The sequence below is a fragment of the Sciurus vulgaris genome (genome assembly GCF_902686455.1).
Source record: "Sciurus vulgaris genome assembly, chromosome: 16".
Taxonomy (NCBI): domain Eukaryota; kingdom Metazoa; phylum Chordata; class Mammalia; order Rodentia; family Sciuridae; genus Sciurus; species Sciurus vulgaris.
Genome location: NC_136477.1, coordinates 55,192,124 through 55,219,805, shown reverse-complemented (window position 1 = coordinate 55,219,805; position 27,682 = coordinate 55,192,124). Strand labels below are relative to the sequence as shown.

General features: G+C 37.2%; 1 protein-coding gene across 15 annotated transcripts in view; it reads left to right on the top strand.

Moving 5' to 3' along the window:
* FHIT (fragile histidine triad diadenosine triphosphatase) overlaps positions 1-27,682 on the top strand; it is a 1,508,523-nt gene that overhangs the window by 1,295,044 nt on the left and 185,797 nt on the right. For 14 of the 15 annotated variants that reach the window (XM_079114457.1, XM_079114456.1, XM_079114463.1 and 11 more), the window contains one exon: positions 5,633-5,701. The exons of the other annotated variant lie outside the window; for it this stretch is intronic. In XM_079114457.1, coding sequence (XP_078970583.1) covers positions 5,633-5,701 — 69 coding nt within the window. The remainder of the gene's footprint in view (positions 1-5,632; positions 5,702-27,682) is intronic. 15 annotated transcript variants of the gene reach the window in all.

The following is a 27,682-nucleotide window of genomic DNA, read 5'->3' as shown; positions in this document are numbered from 1 at the left end:
TGATAGAATAATAATGACTTCATAGAAGTATTGTGTAGATGTGAAAAATATGTATTTTCTACAGTAAAAATATCATAAGGTCATTTGTATTTGTTTTATATTTGCTACTATAACAAATTGCTGCAAGCTTAGCATTTGGGTCAAATGGTAACTCTGTGAATCTTTTGAGGAAATGCCAAACTGTATTCCAAAGCACCACTTTGCATTCCCATTAGCTTATATAAGGGTTCTAATTTCTCCACGTACTTGCTAACATTTATTATCATCTGCCTTTCTTATCATAGTCACCTTCATAGGTGCAAATTAGTGTCTTCCTGTGGGCTTGGGTTTAGAATATTGAGCATCTTTTCACATGCTTATTATTTGTTTATGCAGCTTTTTTGCTGTTTATTTGGTATTGGGGATTGAACCCAGGGCCTCACACATGCTGGGCAAAGTGTTCTACCACTGAGTTTTACCCCAACTCTCTACACTTTTTTGGTACCAGGGATTGAACCCAGGGACTGAATCAAATCCCTAGTGCTTTATGTTGGTTTTTTTTTTTTTTTTTTTTTTTTTTTTTTTTTTTTTTTTTTTTTTTGAGACAGAGTCTATGTTGCTTAGGGCCTTGCTAATTTGCTGAGGCTGGCTTTGAACTTGGGATCTTCCTGCCTCAACCTCCTAACCCACTGGGATTACAGGTGTATGCCAATGCACATGTCTATATGTCTTTTATTGGCAAAGCTCTGTTTATACTCTTTTTCCATTTTAGTTTGGATTTTTGTCTTTTTTCTCGAGTTATAGTAGTTCTTCCTGTAATTTGGATATAAATTCCTTATCAATATATGATCTGCAAATTTTTTCTTTCCATCTCTGATTTGGCTTTTCATATTCTTGATTGTCCCTTGAGGCACAAAGTTTAGCATTTTGATGATGTTCACCCTTTCCCACTACTAAGAACTCTCATGCTGACATTCAGCTAGATAATCCAAGAAACTCTCTCAATTTTAAGGTCAGCTTATAAGTAGCCTTCATTCATCTGCAATTTTAATTCACCTTTGGCATGTAACCTAACATATTCACAGGTCAGGCATTAGTACTGACATCTTTGGGAGGGGGAGTTAGTCTGCCACCTACAACATTGTTTTTGTTTTTCTTTAGGGCAAGACTTTCCCTCTGCAGTTACTTACGGGCAGGTGTAGGGGAAACGGGTTCACATGGTACACCTGACTGAGGTTGTAGGACACCTGTTAGGAAGAGGGTAGCTCTGCAGCCTTCCTACCCTTTCCCCAACCATGATTTTATTCCTTATATTCGAATTCTAATGTAGTCTGACAAGGACAAAATCTGTCAATGTGATTATACTGACCATCCTCAGGTGATTGTGAGTAAAATATAAATGTTTAAAATGATTGAAAGAGAAGTTAGGCAGTGCAAAGCCGCCGAAAGTGGGGGACAGGCCTGCTTGTCTCTCCTTACCTCCCATTCACTGCAGTTAAAGTTAATTAATAATTTCTTGGGATCTAATGCACATATCATAGAACTCACCTTATTAAAGTATACAACTCACTGTTTTTTAGTGTATTCACAAAATTATAGAATCATCACCATTATATAATTCTCGAAAATATCTTTCATTCCCAAAGAAATCCTGTGCCTTTAGCAGTCACCATTTCTGCTCTGAGAACCACTATTTTTTCTTTCTCTGCTCGTTTGTCTATACTGGATGTTTCGTACACAGAATCATGTAATATATGGCCATTTCTGTCTGGATTCTTTCACATGAAGCATAATTCATTCCTTTATATGCCAAATCATATCCTGTTTTCTTGTTATATCACATTTTGTTTATCCATTCACCTGTCGATGGTCATGTAGATTGTTTCCACTATTTCATGACTGTGAATGATATTGCTGTGAACATTCGTGTACAAATTTCTGTGTACTGTGCCTATAGTTCTCACCTAAGTCATAGGGTGACTGTGTGTTTGACTCTTTGAAATACTTCCAAGCTGTTTCCCAAAGCAGTTGCATCATTATGTTCCCAACAGCAGCATTCCAGGGTTCCCATTCTTGACATTCTCACCAGCACTTGTTAATGGCTGTCTTTTTGAATATAGACATTCTAGTGGGTGTGAAGTGGTGGTGTCTTGGTGCAGTGTTGATTCTCATTTCACTGATGACAACTGATACTAAGCATCTTTTCATGTGCTTTGTGCTTTTGTCTCCCCCCAACCCACCCACTTCACTGAATGCAATGCAAGCATTCAGCAGTTCAGTCCTGTTGATGACTCATTCCCTCCTTCTGGAAGTTCTTTTCTAGGCTGTTGGAGCTCACCATCTCTTGGCTTCATAAACTGAGTCCTACTTCTCTTCCTAAGCTTTAAATTTTGGAGTGTCCCAGTGCTTTGTCTTCAGCTCTTCCTTGAACCATTTTTATTCTTGACAATTATGTCAACCTGAAATTAAACTATTAATTTGTTTATTTTCTGCATTGCTCACTGAAGCATAAGCTCAACAGGGGCAGGAGTTTTGTCTTGTTCATCTGAATTTCTGGTTCTAGAATAGCACTAAATATTTTTTGTAGAAAAATGTGCATATTACATGAAAAAAAAAAACAACTGGATGCTCCAAAATCAAAGTTCTAGAACATTGTATCAAACTTGAACAAATGTCTTTTGTGAGGAACTTCTCAGACACTTCATCGTGCTAATTAACACTGTGCAATTTTATTTGAATGAAAACTTATTCAGTATGGAATGTATCACAAGACTTTGAAAATATTCTTTCAAGTCCAGCAGCTAAGTTGCGACCCCTGGCAAAATTGTAGAACACTTTTATTAAGTGGGTATTTTGCTAGCATTTAGAAGAATAAGTTGTGCTCACCATGGCTTAATATTAAAATTACTATCAACAGGGTATGGCACATCATCCCCATTGTTGCCATTCAGAATTCCATTCTGTTGGAAGACCATGACAACGGTATTCTCTCACAACACTGAGGCTTTGAGACGGCTTTGCCATGTTCTCCCTGTTCTGACAAGCTGAGTGGGTTGTCAGGATGGTGGGATCAGCCTGTCACTTAAGAATTATATGAAGATATCAGGCTGTGTTGAGATATCTGTCCTTGAGGAAAAAATCACATACACAGTGAGCCATTTACTACCTTGGTGTCATGGTGAGTTTCAAGTAGTTACTAGTGATCAAAAGTGGCATTTCCAGCACTGGGTGGTAACACAGCCTATAGAGAGAGCTCTGATCACTAAACTCAGAAGACCAAAGTTTAAAAAAAAAAAAAAAAAAAAAAAAAAGAGCCTCTTTATCTCCAGGAGTTTCCCCTAAAGTATTTTCACAGCCATATGTTAATGGTGATAAGTAACTGCCATATCCCCTAAGACAGGCACTAGGGTCCTCAGAATGCAGGAAGCCAGGGAAACATTCAGAAATAGGTTTCCCTATAATTCAGGGGACAGGCAAAACAGGGAGCCACCTTGGTGCCTATGTTGGTAGCCTTGGCAGGAGTGGGGTTAGAAATCAGATTGGTACTCTTAGCCATTGTTTCTCAGAGTATGGCCCTTAACCAGCAGTACCAGCATCATCTGGGGACATTTTAGAAACAATTTTGGTGTCCTGCCAATGTCTGTTTTAACTATCCTGAGACATAGTTTGAAGTTTGAGACCTTCTAGTCAAAGCAACAGAAACAAACTTTGGTGAAAAAAGATACTTTAACCATGTGTCATTCAAAGAGCTTTTAAAAGATCTTTTCTGTTCATGTAAGAATTAGTTCTTGAATTTGATCTCTGCTTGGTTTTGAGATTTAAAAAAATTTTTTTTGGAATAGTAAAAGTAATCATGCTGTACCTGCATGCTTAGCAGATCTGCTCATCTTTGTGAGGTAGGAACCATTGCGGTTCCCATTCAAGACAAGGATACTGGGACAGGGCCTTGTGTTGCAAGCTCACATAGCTAGTTATGTGATAGGGCCATCTACACTGCATGTATTGTTCTTTCTGAAAAGTACCTATTAACTGATCAGTGTCCTTAGGCAGTTTGACTGTGAAACACTTGTTTGGAACATGGGGGTGGGGGTCTGGAGGGAGAAAGAAGAAAAGAAGGAAGGATACAACAGCAGGTTTTAGAAGCATACATTGAGTGAAGGCTTCAAGTTGGGCTATCTCCTTGTTTTGTGGCATTTTCCTGGTCTTTCCATCATCCAGTCCATGGACTCCAATCAGTTTCAGTCTGGGCCCACACTGCCTGGCTCTATCTGAAGGAGTTGGTTCCTGCGTAGTTTGTGATTTGTTTTTCCTTACTGGTTTTTTCTCCCTCTGTCCCTGTGCCCCAATAGTCTCTGTGACATAAGTAGACATTCACCCCAGTTGCTGAGGGATCCATGACTGGCTTCATCACTGACTGGAGAATATTGTGGCCGAAGCATGTCACTCTTGAGGGTATGTGCCAGGGGCTGATGTGAAGTTCTTCTCTGCTTCATTCACCTTGGAGTGCCTTGCTCTCTGCCTCTGCTTTAATAGCATATCATTTTCCCTTCCTTTAACACAAAACCATAGGGACACTTAATCCTAGTTCTCTTGAGGTCTTTTGGAGGTTTGCAGCCCGATAGTAGTAATCAAGAAGGGGTAGGCGTGATTAGGGATGAGGTTTGATTCTTTGACTGCCTCTCCACATTTAGGCTTTTCATTTTCACATTCCTCTACATGTTTGTAATAAATGTGGGAACATAGCTCAAGGGCAGGAATAGGTTTAACTTCAACTGAGGTACAATAGACACTATTGGGAAAGTAAAACTTTCAAATGGCAGTTTACCCTTGAAGAATATATTGAATTAGATATGCTGTAAGCCTTGATTCATGAACTCTGCATAATAGCATTGCTATGTATATTACCTGGGTGTCTTAGACTAGAGAAATGGGCTGTTTAAGAGATTAAGTTCACAGAATCAGTGTCTTTACTGTTGAGGAACAAGAGGGCAAGAACCAGATGACGTCACTTCCTGTGCAGACTCTTAGCACTTCCTGTGGGGCGCTGATCTCTTTGAGTACTAATTTCTTCATCTGCAAAATAAAGATTATTTTGGAATGGAATTTTTATGAGTATGAAATGAACTTTTACCAAGCATAGAGCTTTGCTTATCATAGTAAATGGAAACTCAGCAAATGAGAACTATCCTACTATTCTAAGATTATTGTTCAAATCCCTGATTCTATAACTCTGGCCCTTACTACTTCCTCTTCTCATTCATTTATTCATGCAGTTCTTTTTTAGCTGATTCTTATTTCTTGTCAGTTTCAGAGTCATGATGGTCATCTTTTATAAGACACACTGTCATTTCAAAGCACTGGCTAAATACAACCAAGACTGACAACTATGAATAATTCCACAGAGCCTCTAAAATATTCTGGCATTTCACTCAAACTCATATATGCCACTAAGTTCTTCTCTCTTGTTTTGTGCCTCTCTATTCTCAGCAGATTTCAGATATTGTTGCGGAAGGTGAACATCATCTTCCTCTGAAAAATAATCCAGAAAGAACCAATGTGGAGTAATTGGGCTTCATGAGAGCATCACTTGTCAAGTTGAAAAACTTATGGGGAGATAATCACATTGTATTTTTTCTTTCTTACACATTTTCAGCACGTTCATGTCCACATTCTTCCCAGGAAGGTTGGAGACTTTCACAGGAATGACAGCATTTATGATGAGGTGAGTCTTCTCTTTCTGATCTTATTGTTTAATCACAGGGACTGTCATTTTGATGTAATGAACCTGGTGAACAGATGTCACTCTAGATATGGTCATATATGGGATTCTACTTAGTAGAACTCGGGAAGTGGCAATAGAGACCAAGGAACCAATAATGGCCATAATGGTAACCCAAGATAAGTTAATTATAATTATTTTCTGTTTTCAAACAATACCCAGCAGCAGCCAATTGTCCTTGCGATGTCTACCCTGTTGTTTACCAGGATGTTATAGATTTGTGTGGAGATAATAGTCCCAGGTCTCCAGAGAAGAAAATATATAGTAACATCAATATTAATAAATCAGATTATGATTCTTTTATTCAAATTCTACATTTATTTTTGACACACTTTGGAACTCAGCTGGTCTTTCCAACAGCATTTACTAAAGTGGAACTTTGAATTATGAGCAGAAACTAGTTTGGTTTGAATAATATGAGTGTACTCCAGTTATAAACATTTTAGCAGGTAACTGATATCTGGACACTCCTATTCAAAAATATAAATGTGAAATCAGTATAAACATGAATATGAGCAATAGCCAGGTGATTTGCTTCTAGGATTCTGTCTGCAGGTGAGACCTGAGAACCTTCAGGTGTTCATCTGTCCTATGTGGAACATATAGCCTATGATGGGTGAGGCTGGTAATTTCAGTTTACCTACTCATTCTAGTCAGGGAAACTATGTTCCTTACATGTTAGAGCTATGGCACTAGCACCGTAGAATGCTTGGCTGAAAAGGACTTTGAGGCTGTTTCTGGATGTAGCAAGGAAAGTGCTGTGATTGATAAGCAATGTCAACCATAGGTGTCAAGTAGGAAGGAGCTGCCATATTAGCCATCAATTTGTGTTCCTGTTCTAACCCTCTTAGACTGATTTTTAAAAAAATGTACTTTTATTTTGGTTGCTTACATTGATTTTTAAAATGAATTTTTTTATTATGATTTTTTACCATATGGCTCTACCAGGTAAACCCATATGATTATCTTCACTTGGTCTTCATGGGTGACATAGAGCCTGTGCTTTTTTCTCTGTGTTTATAGGATTTCTTTGTAGTAACTGGGCATGAAAATGGCTACCCAAACCCAGAAAATAAAGAAAAAAGAGGTCAGCATTTAATAATGAATGGGTAATTTGTTTCTCTAGGACTCATTGGATCATTTGAGGTGATTGGTTTTCATGTCTGTCTTTAGGATATATCCTATTATATCCTGCTTCCTTTGTTTTCCAAGGGCCATAACAGACCTCTGTAGGGGGAAACTGTCTAGATATTAGAGTTTAAATGATGGTTTGTAAACCAGTTGCTGAAAAGCTCAATTCCCTGGAGGTTCCATCCCTAGAGATTCTGATTCAGTATATGGCAGAGGAACTCAGGAATCAGTCATTATGTAAGAAAATCCCCAGGAGTTTGTGGTTCATGGCTAGGTATAGGAATAGGCTCTCTGCCAAATCTGAGCTTTCCAAAGTCATTCTGTAATACTATCACTCAAACTCATTTTCATTGGATATGAAGTGCAATTTGGGGATTGGTAAAGATTTAGCCCCATATTGGAAGAAAACCAGAATTATAGAGTAATTATAAAGAGATGCATTAAAAATACAAGTATGGATCTTACTAACATAAACTGAGGTTAATAAAATGTTGCCAAGTACAGGCTACTTTAATGAATAAATTAGCACATGATTTATATGGAAGTGAATGCTGCTAAAGTGCTATTAAAAGTGCTTGAAAACACTGTTTTCTTAGGCTGAACAGTCACCTTGAAATCTTGTGTTCCAAAAATGCTAGTAACAGAAGCTGCATGGGTATGTTTCCACTCAGTTCAAGATAAGATGTCCAATGCCGCTGTTGGTGTGTCCCCTTTCTCTCCTCCTTTGTTCTTTGGCCCTGTGTCCACGCTCTGATGGCACCTTAGCCTCACAGATTAGGCAACACATGTTCCTACTTTCCATCTATTTGGAAAAAACATCTCAAGAGAAGTAATTGTCATAAGATGTATTTTTTGATCTCATGGTAAGTAGACATGTGGTATAGCCTTTATCCACTAGGGGAGATTGTGGCACAAGACTATAAAGAGATTGGACTCAGAAAAAAAGCAGAATCAGGTTCAAATGCAGTGCTACCTACAACTGAATGGCATTGGGCAAGTCATTTCACCTCTGTGTTCTAATTCTCTTGACTTTAAAATAGAAATAATAGTACATACCACTCCAAAAGATCATCATGTCAATTATGTGACATATGGTACCTGCAATCTTATTTCAGAATTTGGTATATACTAAGAATATGCTAATAGGTAGCTAGCTATTTCTCATCTGACTATAATGATCAATTTGGTTTTTGAAAAAGTAGTGGTGGTAGGTCAGAATCAAATCCAGGTCATGGATGTTCCCATTCAGCACTCTCTTCAAGGCCCATCCTTCCAATTTTTTCTCTTCCTTTAACCACTTATTTTAAATTTCATTTTGGTCATTGTACAAAAAGGCTTCTCTGGTTTGAGTACATAATAAAGAAGCATGAGAACACTGAAGGATAGATCAGGCATTATTGGTACAGGATGTAATGTACAAATGATCTTAATCAGAAATGATAGAGTAATAAGGAATGGCATTCTTTTTTTTCTTTTCTTTTTTATTTTTACAGACTGCATTTTGATTCTCTGTACACAAATGGGGTACAACTTTTCATTTCTATGGTTGTATACAATGTAGAGTCACACCATTTATGTAATCATACATGTACACAGGCTTATGATGTTTGTCTCATTCTACCATCTTTCATACCCCTGCCCCCTCCCCCTCTCATTTCCCTGTACATAATCTAAAGTTCCTCCATTCTTCTCTTACCCCCCACCCCTATTGTGTATCATCATCCACTTATCAGGGAAAACATTCAGCCTTTGGTTTTTTGGGATTGGCTTATTTCATTTAGCATGATATTCTCCAACTTCACCCATTTATTTGCAAATGCCATAATTTTATTCTTCTTTATGGATGAATAATATTCCATTGTGTGTATACACCACAGTTCTTTATCCATTCATCTGTTGAAGGGCATCTAGGTTGGTTCCACAATCTAGCTATTATTTATACTGATGAACTTCCTTGCTGAAGATCATGTGTCTTCTCACAACATACAATAAGCAGACATTCTTGGGTGGGAGGGGACAGGGACAACAGATGAATGAATTCAGTAAATATAATTGTATCCCTACCACTGCAGACACAGAAAATGTCAGGTAGAAAGGTCACATTCTTTGATCACTCTTTCAAGAAGGGTAGTGATAAACTGGAAAAGATTCACAGAAAGATGTTTGGGGTGGCAGGTTCTAGAAACAGATTGAGGAATAGTTGATGGTAAAGAGGTTTAGACTAGAGAAAGGACAACTTGTGGGGGGGGGGTGCCAGAGTCAGTTTCTAAATATCTGAAGGGCTGGCAGGTGGTCATGTTACTAAATAAGTTCTGTGTGGTTCCTGAGAGCAGATCTGGGACTATCAGACTAGAAAGGGGCAAGTATCAGCTCCACGTAACAAGAAGTCAAATTAAGAAAAACTTCTGAATGGTTAAAGTGCCTTTTGAGGGAGTGAGCTTCCCATCCCTGTACTCATTCAAGCAGAGAGTAGACTGTCATGATTCTTTAGGAGAATTTGTGCATTTGGTTATTGCTTGGACTTCATGGTTTTGCAGATCCTGACTTTACAAATCTGGTCCACTTGAGCATTACTTCATTGTTAGATTTTGCAAACTCTTCAACAAATAGTGCTTTTTTGTCCTTAGTATTATAGCCTTTGGGTTACTGCCTGACAAAATGTATTCTTTTTGTTTATTTCATAGAAATATAAGCCATAGCTCTTCTTTTTTTACTTTTATGAAACCCCTGTTCTATTGGCATTAAGTTTTTTGAGTTCTTTGTATATCCTAGAGATTAATGCTTTTTCTCATTCCCAGCCTCTACTTCATGTTTTTATTCTAGCTCAGTGGTGCATATTGATACTCCATGGATTTTGCTTGCCTCTTCGTATGTATGTTATTCTTGCTTACAAAGTATTTTTTAATGATGTGCTGTATTTTTGTCTGCAAATATTTCTAATGACTATGAATGCCATTTGGCATGTTACTGATTCTGGAGGTCACTATATTTCCCACAGTTCTCTTACCTGGGTTTGCTTATCTTGTTTAGGATGTTTGCCTGTTTCCTGAAGTAGGCTGAGTTTAAGATCCCCACCTGTGTCACAGGCTCCTACCTTACTCTCATGCACGCGAATGTTCCTGTTCTTGGGATCCTCTTTCTGGTTTGCTGTGTATGCCGTTTATCTGTAACATCTGTTTCACCTCCCTGCTTCCTCTTTTGTGGTGCTGTGGTCCTAGGTGAGTTCTTTAACTTCAACAGTGTATCCTGGCCACCTCTCCTGCTCCTTTTCATCTCACTCTCTCATTGCTTGCTTTTGTCACATATATCATTCTTCTTCCTTTTTCAGGAACTTTGAACATGTTGTTTTCTTTGCTTATAATTTCTGTCATCTTCTCTTTTCTTTCATGTAGCTTCATGTCTTTATCCAAATCTCAGCTCAAAGTCAACTCCTCAATGAGTCTTTTTCACTATCTTCCAACTAAAATAGCTAGCTAATCCTCTATCACTTCCATGGTAACTCTAGCATATCACCACATCTATTTCTGTCTTAATACCACACTTGAAATAATTTATTGTTTATGTTCATCCCCCAACTATATTGAAAAGCTGTGAGAGCAGGGACCTAATCTGGCATAGAGTGGCTCATAAATGAATATTTATTAAATATATGACCACGTGAAAGAACAAGGACTGAAACTAGAAAACCTTGGAATTGTCTACTACTTGTAACATAATTTAAGAGGAGAGTATATCTTGCTTTCAGAGGGGATGATTCATTAACTCATTGTTATACTGGATGAGCCTCTGACATGGTGCTATCAGCAATCTGAGGTTAATTTAATGGGGCACTGATGGAACAGAATGCTTTGGTTGGAAATCAGTGTGCAGAAGACTGAAAGTTGCGACACACCAGAAAGACTTGGGAAGCAATTATAAACATTATCTGGTCGCTAAGCAAGTCTGGTAGATGCAAGTCAAAGATGATGAGTAACTTAACCCACTCAAACCCTAGATTTGTCTGGTTATAACAAAGACAGATATGGGATTTGCTAAAAGTAGGTTCAAGAGCTGCTCTTTGTTTCATTCCAACTTTGATTGTCATCTATGAGTTTATTGTCACCTGGTGTTCCTCCAACTTTGCTTCCTGGACCTGTCTACATGCATTTTGCTCCATATTTTATCTACCCCATTTCAGAGGATGTGCCTCTCTTCTCTCTATTACCTGACTTCAAACTCCATGCTTTCAAAAACAGAATCTCTTCCAAAGCCATTTTTTATGGTTCTCCATGCAGATCTTATTCATCTGTAGTTCCCAAACTCTTTCTATGTCTATGTTCTCTAAGTTTCCATGAGTTCTATGAACTCAGTGAGCCTTCTATTATCTTAAGGTGATGAACATTAGGATAATGACACAAATGGGTTCTTGGATAAGAGAGCACATATTACTAAGGTGGCCGTGGGAAACCCCCGTTGTCTGATGTTACAGCACATCATCTCATTAACTCAGTAAGACTTACCCTAGCTGTGGCTCAAATAAGCAACTCTCACAACCATGTTGGACAAATCATGAAATGTTTATGGGGGACATTGAATGGGTGTGATTGTGTACTGTGTATAAAACCCATTACTGATGAAGGAAGTGACTATTATGAAAGCAAATGGGAATAGCAATCAGCAATTGGACAAATTCAACCATGAATTTTGTAGGCAGAGGAACTGTGGGCTCAAGCATGTCATGGAAACAATTGCTTGGCTTAACACAATTCATGAGCAAAATCAATTTGCTAAAACGCAGGTCATTTGGCCCTGAGGGCTGAAGGGAACCATTATATTGCTGATGATATTTATTGTTGAACTTGGATCTCTTTCACACACCATTTGACAATGGACTTCAAGTCCATGGGTCCCTAGTTGACTCTCCAAAAAGGAAGGCATGTTTCAGTGAGACAGTTAATTAGCTTTTTTCCCTCTGGGTTCACTGATATCTTCCTACTGAGTGGTAAGTTTCTGAGGCTTTGAGAATTTTAGAGTGAAAGCGTTAGTACCTCTTGTTCAGAATAAAGTAACAACTTCATAGAATTTTTTTTCCAAATTCACAGGGACTCCTAATTCAAAGAATCTGGATGTGATATAACCAACAAATGAATATATAATAATGGTAATATAATGACATAATCTCTAATATTCCATGTGTCTTCAAATGCCTTTTGATGATAAGAGAATTGGGAAGACATCTGGTTTATCCTTTCTGCCCAGATTATTACTCAGTTAAATGTCTTCATCCCTTGCTGGAAAAGAACACAAAGTTATCAGAGAAGTATTTTCATGTTTAAAAGTTTTTTCTTCCCATTTCCCCTCATAGAAATAAGTATTCAGAGTGTACAGGTTCAATCAGTCTTGTTAGACAGCATCTACCATGTGTGGAATGTTGAAAAGCACGGACAGCCATAATGACAGTAGTGGTGGGTTGGGAGCCTCCAAGGAAAACCACAAATTCATTGGACACTAAGGAGAAAAAAGCAGTAAAGAGGCAGAATAGTGGACCGTAAAGGTACAAGGTTTCTATAGGAGGAATCCCACAGCAAAGGATGCCCCTCCCTGGTTTCTCTTAGTGTCTGGTATAAGAGTTGTCACTCTGGGTCAGTTTTCCCAGAACTGTTCTCCTGTATCATTTGAATATGATCAATTTCATGTTGGCAAGATATGAAGAAGAAAAAAGTCAATCACTTTTCACCCTATGTGATATATCCTCAGTAAAACCATTTCATCATATGGCTGGATGTGGCCCTCCCTCAATACTTCCTGAGTAGAGCCTTGTCAAGGAGAGTCCTATCTGCCCTCCACAGTGAATTCTCTCTCCAGACAGAAATAGTCCACCAGAAAGTGATAGGGGGCTTGCTAGGGAGGGCGGATGATGCCTCTGTGGGATGTCCTTGTTGCTGGGGTCCATCCGGCTTCCTACCTACTTCTCTCAGCTCTGTTCTGAGTCTCGCAGTGACTGCTACAGTGAAACCTCAGTGAAAAACAGTGCTTGGAGAACAGGCTGCTTTATTTTTTAACAGTCTGGCTTATATTCAAGGTTCTTAACTTATTACATAGTCACTTAGGAAAAGTGGCTAAGAATTCTGGCAGCTAGAGCAAACTACCAAGATCTCAGAAATTTTTTCTGAATCTGTACTATTTAGAGGATTGATACATATTTAGGGCGTAGGGATAGGAAATGAAGTTATTGGTGATATAAATGATGAACATCAATGAGTACATACCACAAAGAGAAAAAAGATATGGATTAAGCACTGACATATGTTAATCAACATATATCTATTGACCTCAAAGAGAAAATCCACCAAATATTTTGCGACACCTCTCTTTTATTAAAAAAGAAGAAAATCAAAATGAGCAGGAGTTAGGAGGGAAGACAAAATTTAATGCATCTTTTAGGTCCAAAAGCATTTGTAAATGTTATCACTTTTCATGAATCATCTGTCATTCTTTAGACAAAAGAATGATATACTTAATTCAAATAACCCTTATAAATAAATCCCATTACCACTTTTCTTGCAGCAGGATTCATTTTTGAAGCTCATGTGTTACTTGCCAGCAAAGTAGATCCATAAGGTCTTTGGGGTATGTCCTTTAGAGAAGGCAGAGAGTTCTGGAAGTGCAGCCTGATGTTTGGAGTCCCATCTTGGGTTTTGGAATGTGGTTGTACTCTTGTCCCCATCAGATAATGTCTACCATCGATGTCCCCAGTCTCTACTTTGCACATAGTGTTCCACAGCAGCACAGCCCAGTAGAAGTCTAAGGCTAGTTAGTTACTTTGTCAAAAATGTTTACTAGCCATATTAAAGCAGGTAAAAAGAAACAGGTACAATTAAACTTAGTGATAGGATTTTGAACCTAGTGTAAGAAAAATGTTATCATTTCAACACATAACTCAAATAAAATGTTGTCTATCAGTGAGAGGTTATATTTTCTTTTGTTATAAGTCTTTGAAATGCAATGTGTAGTTTACATTTCCAACACATGTCAGTTCACATTAACCACGTGTGGCTAGTGGCTTTCAAATTGGACAGTGCAGCTCTAGACTTTATTAAATCCAGAGAGCTTGATTTGTTTTGAAAAAGTGTAATTTAATGCAAAAGCATCTCAGTTTTTTTTAATCCCATCTGAATCAAGAAGACATTAATTTATTTTTTCCTAAGTTTCAAAAACATAACATAGAAGACAGATCATCAAACAAATGAGTCAGTTTCCATTAACTTTCATCAAAGACTTTGTTGAAATTTTTAAACACAGAATGACTTCAGAGATGACCAGATAAATCCTCTGTTTATTTTCTTTTTGCTGCTAGTTTCAACAGGCATGCTCATGAAATAATTCATGAATTTTAGAAGAGAGAAAAGCCATTCATTTTGGTTATTTCTGTAGATGGTTGTCCTTCTATGAGTGGTCCAATCAACACTACTAAGGTGAAAGTTCTTTAGAGGCAGTATCATGTAGGAGTCAAGTGTGGGATTCTGGCTTCAGATGACTTGGTGTTCAGTCCCAGGTCTATATCCTTAAACAAATTATTGAATTTCTCCAGACCTCAATTTCCTCATCTATAAAATGGGAATTATGATAGGGCTTCTGGGAGAATTAAAAGACTTGTCATATATAAAACCCTAGAACAATGCCTGGCATATAGTTAATGCTCAGTGAATATTAGCTATTATGGTTTATGTAATTATTAACATTATTGTTGTTATTTTCCTGAGGTGTATATCCCAGAACATTCTATGGCATTGGTGAGAGTGAGTGAGGAGGCAGATTTAGGGTAGGTGACTAGTGAGAGGCCACATTCTCTGGAGCCCAGAAAGTCTTCTGGCTCCAAGGAACCATCAGAGAGAGCTCACACAGGTTCAGTGCCATGTAACCCATGAATGTGGCCATGTGTGTCTGGACCACCAGCCCTCAGAGACACAACAGCTCCATAATCTGTGAGCACATGAAGCTTAAAAGATTCAAGTAGAGAGCCCATGCTTTCTTGACATTTACTACTGTGAGGAAATCTTTTCCAGAAAGAAGTGATTCTGACTTAGGATTTTGTTCTTAGATTTGGCAATTGTTTCAATTTACTAGCAAGCAGTCTGTCTGGAAATTACCTATCCCTCCTGCTCCTGATTTAGACAATCATACTGAGAGAAGCCAGATTTTTTTTCTTAATAATTAATGACAGCACTACCTACATAGCTCTAAATTCTACCCAGTGGAACACATAAGTGATTTATTTCACATTCTTCAGTGTTGAACGTGCTATTTAAGCCTCAGTGTCCCCCATATTTCTCATATTTGCAATGAAGTTTAAAAAAAAAGCTCCAATAGTATTTGGCTTCTGGATTTAGGCAAATAGTCATGAACATCTTTAGTTCTTAGTCTTTATTCCTAGGAAGAACTAATGAAAAACATATATAATACAGTTATTATTATCATCTAATGAGTCTTTGATGAACTGGACTGTACGCTGGTGCTACCATACATCAGTGCCTTTAAGCCTACCAGCACAGGTTTGATTAAAGCTAAACCTCTCAGAGAATATCCATCTGTCTTAAGACTTTAATGATAAAGGTTATTTATACCAAAGTGTATTTGATGACAAAGCTTTCTCTGTTTCCATCACACTTGGCTTTGATTTGAGGAGAATATTATCCTTCATTTTCATGGAAAACTCAAAAGACAGTGAAGTAAGTGTTTTTCTTGGAGACTGTGTCTTCTCGTGCTAAATCTGTTTCCAGATTCCTATTCAACCTTAGAGACATTTACACACACACACACACACATACACAAACACATATATACATATACATGCCACCTTGTATATTTATGGTCAACCCTACAGGTCCTAGATATGGCTGCTGCTAATTAAGCACATAAGACTTACAGTAAAAGAAATGGTATTTTCCAAAGTTAAACATTTTCTCTGCTTCTAGGATGTGACCCACTAGCCCCCAGCTAGGAACTTTATTATAACTCCTTTTTATAGTATTTTTAAACACAGGGAAGTCATCAACACACTGCAGCTAGCTTCTGCAATTCCCAAGGTCATCTTTTCTGAGCTGATTTTGTGCACTGTGCCTCTTAAATACTTTTGCATGCCTTATAGTGTATTCATGTCGTGATAACACACTAAAATATTTAAAAGGAAATTGCTGCCTTATTTTTTCTCCAAAAGAAACAGTCCTTGCTTACAACTCTCAATGGACCATAAATATCTTCTAGGCCAGCTGCACCAGTACCTGTTGAAATCCTTCTTATATTAGTAGTAACTAAGGAACTTACACAGTATTCCCTTTGCACTGAAATACGGCCCCACTCCAGCCCATTTTTTTCCCTTTAAAATAATTTTGCTTATTTTTAGAAAACTCTTCAGAGTTATAAGAAGAGTATTTGCACAGTTGGGTCAAATGCATATATGAACTTGGAACTGGTTTCTCTGGCCATCTTGGCCATATGAGACTCATGAAGAGCAAGTGAATTTTACTGTAGCAGCCTGAAATAAGCAAAGGTGTTTTCTTAAATTATATCCTATCCACATGGTGTGTCTACCTTTACCTTCCTTTCCTGGGGTACTGGGATAGTTTCTTCTTTTAGATTCCATCTCAAAATAAAGAGCATTATGATCTTGGGGATTTTATCTATTGATGATCTGGGATAATGATGAATTAGACTTCTTAAGAGAGGTTAGGGGCAAGATTTTCATCAATTGGTGACATCCTCAAATGGAGAGGAAAGATATGATATGATTATGACATTAGCATGCTGGTGAGTTAATATGCATCCAATTAAGAGCAAAATGGGGCATTAAGTTATGTTTATCTCCATCACATGCTGAAACTGAGGCGGAGAGAGAATTCATAAATTTTCTTAGGATATAGAGGATAGCAAACAGACCTGGGATTCATACTCAGGCTGTCTAGCTCTGGAGTCTGGGCTTTTTTGCTCCACTGCCTCTTAATTCCCAGAGGAATCTCAGTGACCTTTCCCTCTCCAGCTCCTGACACCCAGAAAGGCCCACGATATTAGAGAGTAGGTTCTCAGGAAATGATTATTGGCCTGAATCTGTTGCTCCCTCAACTCCCTGAATTCCCAGGCTTTTTCTATCTCTCTGCTCTTCGACTGTCATTCAGAAGCTGCATGTCCCCCCTACCCCTTTTTGAGCACTGCCTTCCTTCTTGGTCAAAACCTCCTCTCAAGGAACGACTTGTACTTTAACTGTCAAAAAAGAAGTTCATGGCACTAACCTTCATGAGATAAAGTATTTTTTAAAACTAACAAAGCCTGCTGGAAAAGAATGAGATTTTGGAGCTGGAATATCAGACCCTCGTCTAGAGGTACAGTCATGGGTCTTTGCTTGTAAATTCCAAAATCAAACCAAAAAGGCCAACTCTGTATCCTGTACTCATTTATGGAGTCTACTTAAAAATGAATTTGATAAGTGCATGTCCCCCAGAATCTCCCCAACACTCTCCAAGATAGACCAGTCCAAAATAGACGATCCACATGTACCTTCACATTTGGAACTGTGTCACCACCCTGCCAGGAGAATAATAGACATTTCTATTTGGGCACTTTAGCCTCAAAAATGTTCTTTTCTGTATAGTGGTCAAATTACCACAGTGTGTGTGCCTGCCTGTCTATAAAATTGTGATTGACCTAATTATTTTGAAAAAATCTAAACATGGGAAATCATTTAAATGCCAAATAATAGAAGAATATATATGTATATTTTAATGATATATATTCATATATATGTAGCTTTTAAGTAAGTTTTAAAAATGACTAATTATTAAAATGTTGATATAATCTGAGGTAAAAAGAGGAACACAGAAACTGAGAATAGAATATGTGGAAAATGAAATAATAGATCATTATTGGTTTTTTTCTTTGTGTCTTTGATATTTTCCAAAGTTTATATAATGACTACAATTCTGTACTAAAAACAAACAAAAAAATTAGGAATCTTTTTAAAAAAGCAGTCTCCTGTGTTCTTTTTCACTCATTGACAGAGACCAACATGGTTGTTTTGTGCTCATAGTGAAAGAAATTGACTTTAGTTTGACCAACACTTCATGGGAAATTCTTGTGTATCACCTATCACTTAAGTTGAAATACTGGGAAAAATGGCCTTTTTGGGATTTCTACTCTCTGAGTTGTTAGGGAAAAAAAGTTCTCTTTAGGATCAAGTTATCCCTGAGTTCCTGCTTTGCGAAACAGAGGAAAGGACCTGTTAAAATAAGCTCTCCTGCTCATGTGATACTCCATAGCTTCATGTCCCCATTCAAATGTCTTCTCTCAGGTTTCTTGTCAATCACCAAGTCATCTCTTCATATGTCTAAGGTTCATTTGAGTAGCCTGTATAGCTATAATTAACTTTATAGTCACCAACTTAACTGTACAAAATGAAATATTCTTTAATACTAAAATTTAGTTTCTGAATGTGATAGCAAACCATTTTATTGCCCCAGGCCCAGGTTTTGCTCAGCAGGTTCAGTACTCTCTGTATCAATTCAGGCCTGTAGTTCAGTCCCATTCAGTTTTTAGCCTCTCAATTCAGCATTCTCTATGCCTTTATGAGCAGCATGTTACATGGAGTGGGGTCAGATATAACGTGGTTCTCAACTGCTGTTTCTTTGGCATCTGGCATCAAAATTATCTGACTGACTTGTTCCTCATGCATACTCTTAGTTCACACCAACCCCTATAACGAAGGCCATCCTTTGGCAGATGGTAATCTTTTGCTTCTTACAACCTTCACGATGTGCAAGGTCCTGACATGAATTGTGGTGACAGTCACATGAAGGGTACTTACTTTGAGGCCTTTTTCAGCTTTTTAGTGTTTGCATGGGCCAAGAAAAGTTTGTCTGTTCCTCCAAATTTTTCTAAGACCTCAGATAATTTAGTCCCTCATCCTTCCCCCAGCACATACTTAATGTCACTGCTATAGTCTTCCAGCACGCTCCTGCAAAATCGCTTATCACTGGGATTCTGCATGGAAAAAGCAGAATGCAAATTCACTCTGCTTTTAGATTCCCAGGTCCAAGGAATAGCTCATAGGAAATTACACAGGAAATACACCTTCCAAAGATGTCCAGCTTACTAATCTCCAGGACCTGTAAATCACATTACTTGGCAAAGAAGAATTAAGCTTGTTACCTTATTCAATTAAACAATTAAAGATACTAATCAATGAACTTTAAGAAATGGAGAGATGTCCTGGATTATTCAACTGGGCCATATACAGTCACAAGTCTTTAAATGTGGAAGAGGGAGGCAAAATAATTAGCATCAGAGTGCGTCATGAAAGAGTCAATTGATCATTGCTTGAAGATGGAAGTGGTCTACAAGTCAAGGAATGCAAAAAGCTTTTAGAAGCTGGAAAAGGATACACACACACACACACACACACACACACACACACACACACACACACAAAGACATAAATCAGATTTTCCCTTAGAGCCTTCAAAAAGAAATGTAGACCTCCCAGTAACTTGATGTTAGTCCATAGAAACCCATTTTGGACTTCCGATCTGCAGAGCTGTATGATAATAAATTTGTGTTGTTATGTTTTTAAATTTTGATTCATTGTACACAAATGGGGTACAATTTTTGTTTCTTTGGTTGTACATGAAGTAGAGTCACACCATTTGCATAATCATACATGTACTTGGGGTGATGTTTGTCTCATTTTTTTTATCTTTCCTTCCTCCACCCTCTCCCCACCCTGCATTTTCCTCTATACAATCCATCTTTCCTCCATTCTTGCCTCCACACAACCCCTGTTATGTATCATCATCCACTTAACAAAGAAATCATTTGGTCTTTGGTTTTTTGGGATTGGCTTATTTCACTTAGCATGATATTCTCCAACTCCATTCATTTACCTTCAAGTGCCATAATTTTATTCTTCTTTATGTCTGAATAATATTCCATTGTGTATATATACCACAGTTTCTTTATCCATTCATCTATTGAAGGGCATCCAGGTTGGTTCCACAATCTAGCTATTGTGAATTGAGGTGATATAAACATTGATGTGGCTGTGTCACCGTAGTATACTGATTTTAAGTCCTTTGGGTATAGGCCAAGGAGTGGGATAGTTGGGTCAACTGGTGGTTCCATTCCAAGTTTTCTAAGGAATCTCCATTCTGCTTTCCAGAGTGGCTACACTAATTTGCAGCCCCACCAGCAACGTCTGAGTGTACTTTTTTCCTCACATCCTCTCCAAACACCTATTGCTGCTTATATTCTTGATAATAGACATTCTAATTGGGGTGAGATGAAATCTTAGGGTAGTTTTGATTTGCATTTCTCTTATTACTAGAGATGTTGAACATTTTTTCATGTATCTGTTGATTGCTTGTACATCTTCTTCTGTGAAGTGTCTGTTCATTTCCTTAGCCCATTTATTGATTGGGTAATTTGTATTCTTGGTGTGAAGTTTTCTGAGTTCTTTTTAGATTCTGGAGATTAGTGTCCTAATTGAAGTGTGTGTGGCAAAGATTTTCTCCCACTCTGTAGGCTCTCTCTTCACATTATCGATTATTTCCTTTGCTGAGAAAAAGCTTTTTAGTTTGAATCTATCCCAATTATTGATCCCTGCTTTTATTTCTTGTGCTTTGGGAGTCATGTTAAGGAAGTCTGGTCCTAAGTTGACATGATGAAGATTTGGACCTACTTTTTCTTCTATTTGGTGCAGGGTCTCTGGTCTAATTCCAAGGTCATTGATCCATTTTGAGTTGAGTTTTGTGCAGGGTGAGAGATAGGGGTTTAGTTTCATTTTGCTGCATATGGATTTCCAGTTTTCCCAGCACCATTTGTTGAAGGGGCTATCTTTTCTCCATTGTATGGTTTTTGACACCTTTGTGTAGTATAAGGTAACTGTATGGGAGGAACTACCCTAAAGGAGTAGCCAATTAAAGGAGAAACCAAGTCAAGTTAAAAACCAAAAATAAGTGAAAGTGACTGGGAATACAAGTCATATCTTGATAATAACCCTGAATGTTAGTGGCCTAAACTCATCAATCAAAAGACATAGACCTGCAGATTGGATGAAAAAGAGACTCACTTCATAGAAAAAGACATTCACAGACTAAAGGTGAAAGGATGGGCAAAAACATACCACACACAGAGACTTAGTGAATAATCAGGGATTTCCATTCTCAGATCAAGTTTACTTCAAGCTAAAGTTAGTCAGAAGGGATGAAGAAGGACATTTCATGCTGCTTAAGGGAAGCATAAATCAGCAAGACATGACAATCATAAATATTTATGCCCCAAGCAATTTGACACATCCATGTATGTTAAACAAATCCTTCTCAATTCCAGGAACCAAATAGACCACAACAAAATAATACTAGGTTACTTTAACATACCTCTCTCACCATTGGACAGATTTTCCAAAGAAAACAGAACTCAATAACACAATCAGTAATTTAGACTTAACAGACATATATAGAATATTCCATCTATCAGTGAGCAAATACACTTTCTTCTCAGCATTACATGGATCCTTCTCTAAAATAGACCATATGTTATGCCAGCAAGCTACTCTTAGCAAAAAAAAAAAAAAAAAAAAAAAAAAATAGAGATACTACCTTGTATTCTATCAGATCATAATGGAATGAAATTAGAAATCAATGATAAAGTAAAAAACAGAAACTACTCCAACACCTGGAGTCTAAATAATCTGCTATTGAATGATGCATGGATAACAGAAGACATCAGGGAGGAAATAAAAAAAAATTCTTAGAGGTAAATGAGAAAAAGGATACAACATATCAAAATCTCTGGGATGCTACGAGGAAAATTCATTGCATGGAGCACATTCTATAAAAGAAAAAGTCAACAGAAAAATGACCAAACATTACAGTTCAAAGTCCTAGCAAAAGAACAGATGAACTCCAAAAGTAGAAGAAGACAGGAAATAATTAAAATCAGAACTGAAATCAATGAAATTGATACAAAGGAAATAATTCAAAAAAATGACAAAACAAAAAGTTGGTTATATGTTATTATTTTTTTTAGACATACAACATACATTTTATTATTTATTTTTTTATTATTTAAACAAATGGGATACATGTTGTTTCTCTATTTGTACATGGAGTCAAGGCATACCATTTGTGTAATCATAATTTACATAGGGCAATATTGTTTGATTCATTCTGTTATTTTTTCCCTTCCCCCCATGCCTCCCTCTTTCCCCTCTTTACAGTCCTTCCTTCCTCCATTCTTACCACCCTCCTTATCCCTAACCTAAACCTAACCCTAACCCTAATGCTAACCCCTCCTACCCACCATTATATGTCCTCATCTGCTTATCACCCAGATTATTCATCCTTTAGTTTTTTGAGATTGGCTTATCTCACTTAGCATGATATGTGCCAGTTTCATCCATTTGCCTGCAAATGCCATAATTTTATCATTCTTCATGGCAGAGTAATATTCCATTGTATATATATGCCACAGTTTCTTTATCCATTCATCAACTGAAGGGCATCTAGGTTGGTTCCACAATCTGGCTATGGTGAATTGAGCAGCTATGAACATTGATGTGGCTGTATCTCTGTAGTATGCTGATTTTAAGTCATTTGGGTATAGGCCAAGGAGTGGGATAGCTGGGTCAAATGGTGGTTCCATTCCAAGCTTTCTGAGGAATCTCCATACTGCTTTCCAGAGTGGCCGCACTAATTTGCAACCCCACCAGCAATGTATGAGTGTACCTTTTTCCCCACATCCTCGCCAACACCTATTGTTGCTTGTGTTCTTGATAATCGCCATTCTAATTGGGGTGAGATGAAATCTTAAGGTAGTTTTGATTTGCATTTCTCTTATTACTAGAGATGTTGAACATTTTTCCATATGTTTGTTGATTGCTTGTACATCTTCTTCTGTGAAGTGTCTGTTCATTTCCTTAGCCCATTTGTTGATTGGATTATTTGTATTCTTGATGTAGAGTTTTTTGAGTTCTTTATAGATTCTGGAAATTAGCGCTCTATCTGAAGTATGAGTGGCAAAGATATTCTCCCACTCTGTGGGCTCTCTCTTCACATTACTTAGAGTTTTCTTTGCTGAGAGAAAGCTTTGTAGTTTGACTCTCTCCCAGTTGTTGATTCTTGCTTTTATTTCTTGTGCTATGGGAGTCCTGTTAAGGAAGTCTGATCCTAAGCCAACAAGTTGAAGGTCTGGACCTACTTTTTCTTCTATAAGATGAAGGGTCTCTGGTCTGATTCCGAGGTCCTTGATCCATTTTGAGTTGAGTTTTGTGCAGGGTGAGCGATAGGGGTTTAATTTCATTCTGTTGCATATGGTTTTCCAGTTTTCCCAGCACCATTTGTTGAAGAGGCTATCTTTTCTCCATTGCATATTTTTGGCCCCTTTGTCTAGTATGAGAAAATTGTATTTATTTGGGTTTGTGTCCATGTCCTCTATTCTGTACCACTGATCTACCTGTCTATTTTGGTACCAGTACCATGCCGTTTTTGTTACTTTTGCTTGTATTCTTGATAATCGCCATTCTAATTGGAGTGAGATGGAATCTTAGGGTGGTTTTGATTTGCATTTCTCTTATTACTAGAGATGTTGAACATTTTTCCATATGTTTGTTGATTGCTTGTACATCTTCTGTGAAGTGTCTATTCATTTCCTTAGCCCATTTCTCAATTGGATTATTTGCATTCTTGATGTAGAGTTTTTTGAGTTCTTTATAGATTCTGGTGATTAGTGCTCTATCTGAAGTATGATTGGCAAAGGTTTTCTCCCACTCTGTAGGCTCTCTCTTCACATTACTGATAGTTTTCTTTGCTGAGAGAAAGCTTTTTAGTTTGAATCTATCCCAGTTATTGAATCTTGCTTTTATTTCTTGTGCTATGGGAGTCCTGTTAAGGAAGTCTGGTCCTAAGCCAACATGTTGAAGATCTGGACCTACTTTTTCTTGTATAATTTGCAGGGTCTCTGGTCTGATTCCGAGGTCCATAATCCATTTTGAGTTTAGTTTCATGCATGGTGAGAGATATGGTTTTAGTTTCATTCTGTTGCATATGGATTTCCAATTTACCCATCACCATTTGTTGAAGAGGCTATCTTTTCTCCATTGCATATTTTTTGGCCCCTTTGTCTAGTATGAGAAAATTGTATTTATTTGGGTTTGTGTCCGTGTCCTCTATTCTGTACCATTGATCTACCTTTCTATTTTGGTACCAATACCATGCTGTTTTTGTTACTATTGCTTTGTAGAAGAGTGGAAGATCTAGTATTGCAATACCCCCTGCTTCACTCTTCCTGCTAAGGATTGCTTTAGCTATTATGGGTTTCTTATTCTTCCAGATGAATTTCATAATTGATTGCTCTATTTCTGTAAGGTACGTCATTGGGATTTTAATTGGAATTGCATTGAATTGAAGGCTAAGAGGGGATATACTAGAAATCTCCAGGGACATTACAAGTCAATAGAGGAAATCTGCAATATCTCAGTGGTCCACTGATACCTGAACAATATGAGAAAACAAGGGAAGAAAATGCCCCAAACAAATCTAGATGTTACATCAATAAAACCCAATGACAGCATGGCAGAAGAAATGACAGAAAAGGAGTTCAGAATGTACATAATTAAAATGATCAGGGAAGCAAATGATGAGATGAAAGAAGAAATGCAGGCATTGAATGATGAGATGAAAGAGCAAATGCAGGCATTGAATGATCGCACCAATCGACAGTTAAAAGAGCAATACAGGAAGCAAGAGATCATTTCAATAAAGAGTTAGAGATATTGAAAAAAAAACAAACAGAAATCCTTGAAATGAAGGAAACAATAAACCAAATTAAGAACTCCATAGAAAGCATAACCAATAGGATAGAACACCTGGAAGACAGAACCTCAGACATTGAAGACAAAATATTTAACCTTGAATCCAAAGTTAACCAAACAGAGAAGATGGTAAGAAATCATGAACAGAATCTACAAGAACTATGGGATATCATGAAAAGGCCAAATTTAAGAATTATTATGATTGAGGAAGACTTAGAGAAACAAATCAAAGGAATGAACAATCTATTCAATGAAATAATATCAGAAAATTTCCCAAATCTGAAGAATGAAATGGAAAATCAAGTTCAAGAGGCTTGTAGGACTCCAAATACACAAAATTACAACAGACTCATACCAAGGCACATTATAATGAAAATACTTAACATACAAAATAAAGACAGAATTTTAAAGGCTGTGAGAGGAAAGAACCAAATTACATTCGGGGGAAACCAATACGCATATCAGCAGATTTTTCAATCCAGACCCTAAAAGCTAGAAGGGCCGGGAACAACATTTTTCAAGCTCTGAAAGAAAACGGATAACAACCAAGAATCTTATACCCAGCAAAACTTACCTTCAAATTTGATGATGAAATAAAATCCTTCCATGATAAACAAAAGCTAAAAGAATTTACAAAAAGAAAGCCAGCATTACAGAACATTCTCAGCAAAATATTCCATGAGGAAGAGATGAAAAACAAAGAAGCAAATCAGCAAAGGGAGGAATTATCCTAAATGAATTGTCAAATAAAGGAGGAACCAAGTCTTGTCAAATAAATAAATAAATAAATAAATAAAATTTAAAAAATGAACCAAATGACCGGGAAACCAAATCATATCTCAATAATAACGCTGAATATTAATGGCCTGAATTCATCAATCAAAAGACATAGACTGGCAGATTGGATTAAAAAGAAAGATCCAGCAATATGTTGCCTGCATTAGACTCACCTCATAGAAAAAGATACTCATAGACTAAATGTGAAAGGATGGGGAAAAACATACCATGCACATGGACTCAGCAAAAAAGCTGGAGTATCCATCCTCATTTCAAATAATGTGGACGTCAAGCCAAAGTTAGTCAGAAGGGCTAAAGAAGGACATTTCATACTGCTTAAGGGAAGCATAAATCAGCAAGATATAATAATCATAAACATCTATGCCCTAAACAGTGGCTCATCCATGTATGTCAGACAAACGCTTCTCAATTTCAGAAACCAAATAGACCATAACACAATAATACTAGGTGATTTTAACACACCTCTCTCACCACTGGACAGATCTTCCAAACAAAAATTGAACAAAGAAACCATAGATCTCAATAACACAATCAATAATTTAGACATAACGGACATTTATAGAATATACCATCCAACCAAGAGCGAATACACTTTCTTAGCAGCACATGGATCCTTCTCTAAGGTTTTCTTTAATTTCTTTCTTTAGTGTTCTATAGTTCTCATTGTAGAGGTCTTTCACCTCTTTGTGAGATTGATTCCAAAGTATTTTATTTTTTTCAAGGCTATTGTGAATGGGGTAGTTTTCCTAATTTCTCTTTCTGAAGATTCATCACTTATGTATAAAAATGCATTGGATTTATGAGTATTGATCTTGTAACCTGCTACTTTACTGAATTCACTTATGAGTTCTAAGAGTTTTCTGGTGGAATTTCCAGGTTCCTCTAAATATATAATCATGTCATCAGCGAACAGGGATACTTTGAGTTCTTCTTTTCCAACTCGTATCCCTTTAATTTCTTTGGTTTGTCTAATTGCTCTGGCTAGAGTCTCAAGAATGATGTTGAATAGAAGTGGTGAAAGAGGGCATCCCTGCCTTGTTCCAGTTTTTAGGTGGAATGCTTTCAGTTTTTCAGCATTTAGAATGATATTAGCCATGGGCTTAGCGTCAATGGCCCTTACAATATTAAGGAATGTTCCCACTACCCCAGTTTTTTCTAGTGTTTTGAGCATGAAGGGATGCTGTATTTTATTGAATGCCTTTTCTGCATCTATTGAAATAATCATGTGATTTTTAACTTTAAGTCTGTTGATATGGTTAATGACATTTATTGATTTCTGGATGTTGAACCAACCTTGCATCCGTGGGATAAAACCCACTTGATCGTGGTGCACTATCTTTTTAATATAGTTTTGTATGCGATTTGCTAAAATTTTGTTGAGAATTTTTGCGTCGATGTTGGTATTTTCTTTCCTCGATGTGTCTCCGTCTGGTTTAGGTATCAGGGTGATATTGGCTTCATTGAATGAGTTTGGGAGGGTTCCCTCCTCTTCTATTTCATGGAATACTTTGAGGAGTATTGGAACGAGCTCTTCTTTAAAGGTTTTGTGGAACTCGGCTGAGAACCCATCTGGTCCCGGACTTTTCTTTGTTGGTAGGGTTTTATGACCTCTTCTATCTCATTGCTTGAAATTGATTTATTTAAGTTGTGTATGTCCTCCTTGTTCAGTTTAGGTAATTCATATGTCTCTGGAAACTTGTTGATGTCTTAGAGGTTTTCTGTTTTGTTGGAGTATAGGTTTTCAAAATAGCTTCTAATTATGTTTTGTATTTCACTCGTGTCTGTTGTGATATTTCCTTGTTCATTCCGAATTTTAGTAATTTGAGTTTTCTCCCTCCTTCTCTTTGTTAGTGTGTCTGAGGGTTTATCAATTTTGTTTATTTTTTCAAAGAACCAACTATTTATTTTGTTAATTTTTCTGATTGTTTCTTTTGTTTCAATTCGTTGATTTCAGCTCTAATTTTAACTATTTCCTGTCTTCTACTACTTTTGGTGTTGGTCTCCTCTTCTTTTTCATAGGACTTTGAGCTGTAGTGTTAAGTCATTTATTTGTTGATTTCTACTTCTTTTGTTGAATGCACCCCATGAAATAAATCTTCCTCTAAGTACTGCTTTCTGTGTCTCAGAGATTTTGATATGATGTGTCTTTGTTCTTGTTTACT